Here is a 5,960-nt window from a genome sequence, read left to right as displayed (position 1 = left end):
TTACCTGTGTAATGGCATGTACCGTACACGAGGGAGAAGGGTATCTAATAACACTGACTTGTTACATGATTTAAGAAACTAAGCACACAAGCAACTGAAAGAGGGGAAAGTCTGCAAGCTGAAGAGCCCAGCTCTTGTCCAGGCAGTTAGCACTGACTCATCCAGTGATGACTAGGGAAATACCACTATTTTGTATTGGTACATGCCTGGTGAAAAAGCTGAAAAGACACCAAGGAAGCTAAGAATGCTTATCCGGAGAGGAGACTCCTCTGCAGTTTACAGCCCCCAGTCCCACTCCTTTCAGTAGAGGCTATTGTCCCATTAAGTTGGCTATAAGTCACACCACACCGAGAAGCAGATTGAAAGAAAAAAAAGACACAAAGGAAATGGACAAGTTATTTAATTAGGTTCTTTGCAAGAAGTTCAGAATACTACTTTGTGAGGATAAATTCCATTTGTGAGAGCAAACACAGAGCGGAGGTAGCCCTGGAGCTGAGGGACAGCTTTGATTCTTCGCAGAATTTGTGAGTCCACAGCTTTCTGATCAACCTTGCGCTGCTCTGTGATCTCATATTTCTAAAGAAAAAGAAAAATTACTTTATTAACTAAAAAATCCTCTTTCACAAGTACTCAGTCCTGGGGATATTCAGAAGGCAATTCTGATAATACTCTTTGGACAGCTGTGAAATATAACCTATTTGTAATATATAACAACAAGTTTTACCCTTTTGCCTACTTTAACATAAAAGGATAAATGAGCGATAATTCCCAGGAAAACAGTAGTTCAGAGTTTCACCAAAACCTCAGGCTTCTAAGTTGAACTCCTAGCTGCCAACTAGGAATTCAGCACATTACTATTCATTATTATTTAATATTATTTCCCAGATATTCCTCACTTGTTATTTATAGCCTTTCTTTTTAACAGTTCTTAACCTTATTTATTTTTACTCTCATGTAGAGGAGCCAGAGTTACCAAAGGCAAAGACAGAAATAGAAGCTTACCTCTCTCTCTGTGTCGAAGATCTCACCCTCCTGGTGTCTGGGTTTACGAAGCTTCTTCTTCTTAAAATAAGTGTCAGTGAGATGTTCTGGGATTTTCACACCACTGATATCGATTTTGGTGGAGGTGGCAATGACAAACTTCTGGTGTGTTCTACGCAGAGGAACCCGATTGAGAGATAGAGGCCCTGGGGGTGGGGGAGGATCAATTCAGTGAGGGAAAGGAGGAGCAAATGGTGAAGACCTGACTGGGTTTGAAAAAAAAATATCTGCTGACAGAGATTCTATCTTCTTTCTGGGTCTGAAGAAATTCCAAACTGCTTTCCACTGCCAGCATCAAGGCTTTTTTCCAGATGTGAGGCTTCCCCTATCCCTCACACCTTAAAAGTTACCCAGACCACCCTTCCCATCTTAAAGTGACGCAGACCAGGAGAGAGCAGTTACTCATACAGTTGGTTAAAAAAAAGTCACCAGTGCCTCATGAATAATTCAAACTGAGCACTGTTTTCTAGAGTAAACAGCTCACTTCCCCCTATCCAGGAACTCCATCCTGGGGCCAAGTGGCACACCAATCACAGGCCTTGCACAGTATGCATTCCTTGGAATTAGTAGACAAACACTCTGCATTATAGGTGGCAATTACTTTATGATACGCAGCAGCATATCATATGATATGCTGACATGATATGCGGCAAGTTAAATACCTGCTCCCTTAGAATGCACGTGTACACAAGGCATTGAAATAGGCTGAAGAATTTCATGGCACTGAAACCTCTACTTGGGTGGGAGCAAAATGTATACTTAAACACAATTCAAGACAGTAGTTTCTAAGAGTTTTCATCACAAAGAAAAAACTTTTTAACTTGCCTACCGCAGTAATTATTTCACTATATATATATATAAATAAACCATCATACTGTACACCTTCAACTCATAAAAGTGATGCATGTAAGTTATTTCTAAACAAAACTGAAAATGGGGAGAGCTGCAAATTTCAGAGACTATTAAATCCAAGGACTTTCTTACCGGTCACAAGTAGCAAGCCACTGCCCAGCTGCTTCAAGAAAACGACCCTCTGTAAATTAAAAAGAAATGCTACATGGCTCCACAAATAAAAACTGACTTCTAAATTAATCACATCACAGACTAATTTGTTAAAGGAAATTTCCACCTATGTATAGATTCAACAGTTCTGGAAGGAATTATACCAAACTACCAACTCTAGCGTGACTCTAGGATATAAGCAATTCGGTGTGTGTGTGTGTTTTTTTTTTTTAAAGAGCAGCCACCACCTTTAACAATAAAAATAAATATCCTTCAACTCTAATTCTATCCCTGCAATTCCATTCTAAGGAACTAACTCAAACATATTTTTTGAGTACAGGGACACCTGAATCATCTGTAACTAGTATTACCAAAAACAGGAAAAGGTAATCAGTTATCTGTTATAGACTAGACACATTATGCTAGGGACTGGATTGTTGGTTCTGTTATGCAGCATCCCATCTCTTCCATGGGACCTCCTGCTGCTAGATGCAGTTAACACAAGTAAACCACTCCTATCCAAAGTGCAAACGTATGCACTAACTCCAGGCAGCTGAACTCACCTTGCCTCTGTGGCGCCCAGTGAGGATGATCAGAATGGTCCCAGGAGTGATGCTGGCACGCAGCTTCCTCACATGCTTACTGAAGGGTTTTTTGCCGTGACTCAACAGTTTCCGAGGCACATCTTCAGTAGGGTAATACCTAGGCTAGAGAAAGCCCATAGGTCCAACTTATTAAAGTAAGCTAATCAAGTCAGTATAGCTGGTTCTGGAGTAGGTAAAAACTTTTGCTACAGTCTTTCAGTTACTTTAAACACTTGATTTACACTATTACATTTCACTTCTAAGATTTTAAAAGTAGAAAAGGTCAGTGCTGTTTTATTAGCTTTTCATGTGAAAACACAGGGTAAAAACTGAAAGAGCTGTGTGTTCAAGCAGAGGGAAAGATCCAGCAAGTAAATTTGGTATCAAACCAAACTTTATTGTATTACATGGCTTATGCATTGTCGTGCAGCAGTGATTCTCAAGCTTTTCTAAGATTTCTGACTCTGTTGTAAACTACATTTCAGAAAACAAAGGCCTGACACATTCTGTATGGTATGAAAAAAGCAAGGCTCGTTTTCCAATTAAACAAAATATGTTCATACACATCACACTAACATGCATGACCCCCACATCATTTACAAAGTAAAACAAACTGTATAGAACCAAAGATACTAGCTTAGATCAAGACTGCCAGTTCATTTATTATAAAAATGAGACCCCACAGACCCTATGACAAGTAACTCACAATAATCTACTTCTAACTATCATTTTAGTGGACACTTTTGCTTTTACCACAAACATGAATGGCCAACAGAAAAATCAGCTCACAAAACCTTTGTTAAGAAGAAATCAAAGTGCCAATTTTGCTCTTGTGCAGTAATATTCAACTGTGCAGAGTGTAATACATTTGGGAATAGTCCCATAATGGAAATCAGAGCAAACCTTTCTTTTTCACAGAGAAAATGTTGGGTCTTGTGCATGGTAAAGAGGGGCTTTCACAGCTTTAGCAGACAAATGTTCTATAGGTCTGGCCGCATTTCTAGGCTCTGTGCCCAGTAAATTTCACAGCCCTGAGAGGCAAAACTTTACCCTAGTTTTCTAAGAAACAAAAGCACAGAAAAGTAACTCTACTAAGGACAGTAAGTAATAAAGCCAAGTCGTAAACCCAAAACTCACTATCTTCCATTAGTAATCCTCTGGTAAATACCAACGTCCAGAACCTTGAGCACACACAAAAATCCTCACAGGATTCAACTCAATACCCAACTTAAGATCTCCTCCAAATCTTACCATTTTGCGAAGTTTGACCACTCGGGTACCACCATTCTTGTCACCACCAACTGGTTTTGTGACAGTAGCAAGAACCCGAACCTTCTTTTTCTTTTCGACCTATGAGGAGTATCACAAAGTCAGAGGCAGACAAACATTTTAAGCTTAAGAGAATGCCCACTGAGTTCCCCTCACCCCTTACCTTGGATTTAGCTGCTGAATACTTTCTCTTGTACAGGGCCTTTCTGGAGTACATGGCTGATCGGGAATACCTGCCAATTCCTCTGACCAGGACAGGATTTCGGCTGCAGTGGGGCTTCCCCTTCTTAACTTTCTTCACTTTTTCCACCTTTTTAGCTTTGTTGCCAGCATCAGCCTTCTTGGCTTCAGGTTTTTTCTTAGTATCTGGCTTCTCAGCCTTTTCACCCGCCATCTACCAACACGTATTTTTTTTTTTTTTAAAAAAAAAAAAAGGCATCTCACCAGTTATCCCATGGCTATACACTGACAGGCCCCCCAAACTACAAGTTCTCATCCTCCAACTAGCTAAAACGTCCTTTTCATTCTTCCCACTATAAGATACAGGCTTTCCTCCTAATCCCCCCACCTTCGCAACAACATCCGTAATGGTTTAATTTCTAGGTTGTCTCCCCCAATACACTATAACCTGTTCGACGAGCCTAAGACACCTCACGCCCGTTAAGCGTTTGCTGCATATTTTGATGTCACAAATCCTTATTACATTATCTCTGTTTTGCAAATTAAACATTCTACGCACAGACCAAAACAATTTCCAAAGCCAGGAAGCAGCGAGACTGCAACTTGAAATCGCTCACTTTCAGTTCTCGCCAGACTACTTCATTCAAGAAATTCGGTTTAGGAGGCGAAGACACACACACTAACTCCAAACTAAGCCCAAAGAGAAAAAACTGCAAAGCCCCGGAGCCGACTTCCGGCCCGCGGAGTGGGCAAGAGGGGAAAGCAGCATTTTGTTCTCAGCCTCAAATCCACAACGTGGCAGAGACAAACTAGGTTGCCTATTCTTGAACCGAGATTCGGGAGTCCGGAGCGCGCGCCGCCGCCCTAGTCTCTGCGGCCCCACTAGTCCGCTACGAATCCCTGGAAGGGCCCTGTTTCCCCAGTCCAGGAGAGTGGCGAGCAACCGGAGCGTCTACAACCTTCCCCCTCACCCTCTTCGTGCCCTACCGTAAACCCAAGAGAGAGAAATGAAGCGTCCGGGAGGCCTCTCAGTAGGCCCCGAGCATGTGTGACCCCTGCAGATGTCGACTTGATACCCTCTCGGCTAGGATGGCGAAGGATTGGGACCTTGAATTCTAGTCCTGAAGAGACATACCGCCATTCTTACCTTGCAAGATGGGAAAGAGAACTAAGGTCCTGGCTTCCGGTCTATAAGGAATCACGGGAAGGATAGAGTCGCACTTCCTTCCGGGTCTGAGGCATTGTGGGAAATGTAGTTCAGCCTCGTTGGTACTGTATACAGAACTAATTTTCTCAGGAGGCAAAAGCGGAGAACACGTTTTCTGAAACTGCTTCATTTTATAGACTAGTAGAGAAGGCAATGGCAAGCCACTCCAGTACTCTTGCCTGGAAAATCCCATGCATGCAGCAGCCTGGTAGGCTGCAGTCCGTAGGGTCGCTAAGGGTCGGACACGACTGAGCGACTTCACTTTCACTTTTCACTTTCACACATTGGAGAAGGAAATGGCAACCCACTCCAGTGTTCTTGCCTGAAGAATCCCAGGGAAGGGGGAGCCTGGTGGGCTTCTGTCTTTGGGGTCGCACAGAGTCGGACACGACTGAAGTGACTCAGCAGCAGCAGCAGCAGAATTCTCAGAGTACTTTTGGGAACCGGTCTAAAGTTGAAACTTTTATTTTGTCTACCAAAGACATTAGAAAGCAGTACCAGGATGTGAGAGATGGACTGTGAAGAAAGCTGATCGCCGAAAAATTGATGTTTTTGAACTGTGGTGCTGGAGAAGACTCTTGAGAGTCCCTTGGACTGCAAGGAGATGCAACCAGTCCATTCTAGAGGAAATCAGTCCTGAATATTCATTGGAAGGACTGATGCTGAAACTGAAACTC

General features: G+C 42.5%; 1 protein-coding gene across 2 annotated transcripts; it reads right to left on the bottom strand.

The window, feature by feature from the left end:
• Positions 1–383: 383 nt before the first annotated feature.
• RPL6 (ribosomal protein L6) lies at positions 384–5,244 on the bottom strand. Of its 2 annotated transcripts, none has more exons than XM_055405348.2 (7): positions 5,224–5,244; positions 4,060–4,290; positions 3,879–3,977; positions 2,607–2,750; positions 2,026–2,074; positions 1,003–1,187; positions 384–576 (listed from the first exon to the last, which is right to left on the bottom strand). In XM_055405348.2, exons 2-7 carry the CDS (start codon positions 4,288–4,290, stop codon positions 424–426), a joined length of 861 nt encoding a protein of 286 aa, XP_055261323.1. In that variant the 5' UTR covers positions 5,224–5,244; the 3' UTR covers positions 384–423. The 2 variants fall into 2 exon arrangements, with proteins under 2 accessions (XP_055261323.1, XP_055261322.1); XM_055405347.2 differs by lacking the exon at positions 5,224–5,244 and adding an exon at positions 5,064–5,183.
• Positions 5,245–5,960: the final 716 nt, after the last annotated feature.

Source organism: Moschus berezovskii, chromosome 19 (genome assembly GCF_049115385.1).
Source record: "Moschus berezovskii isolate FMDL1 chromosome 19, NW_MosBer_1.0, whole genome shotgun sequence".
Lineage (NCBI taxonomy): Eukaryota > Metazoa > Chordata > Mammalia > Artiodactyla > Moschidae > Moschus > Moschus berezovskii.
Note: the sequence above shows the minus strand (reverse complement) of the source record. Positions and strands in the feature narration are given on the sequence as shown.

Excerpts from the sequence above, each read along its gene's own strand:
- RPL6 (XM_055405348.2), bottom strand. The coding sequence starts at position 4,290 with ATGGCGGGTGAAAAGGCTGAGAAGCCAGATACTAAGAAAAAACCTGAA. Across the intron at positions 2,751-3,878 it reads TGGTCAAACTTCGCAAAATG|CCTAGGTATTACCCTACTGA; the intron begins GTAAGATTTGGA and ends GGCTTTCTCTAG. Across the intron at positions 577-1,002 it reads TCTTCGACACAGAGAGAGAG|AAATATGAGATCACAGAGCA; the intron begins GTAAGCTTCTAT and ends CTTTTTCTTTAG.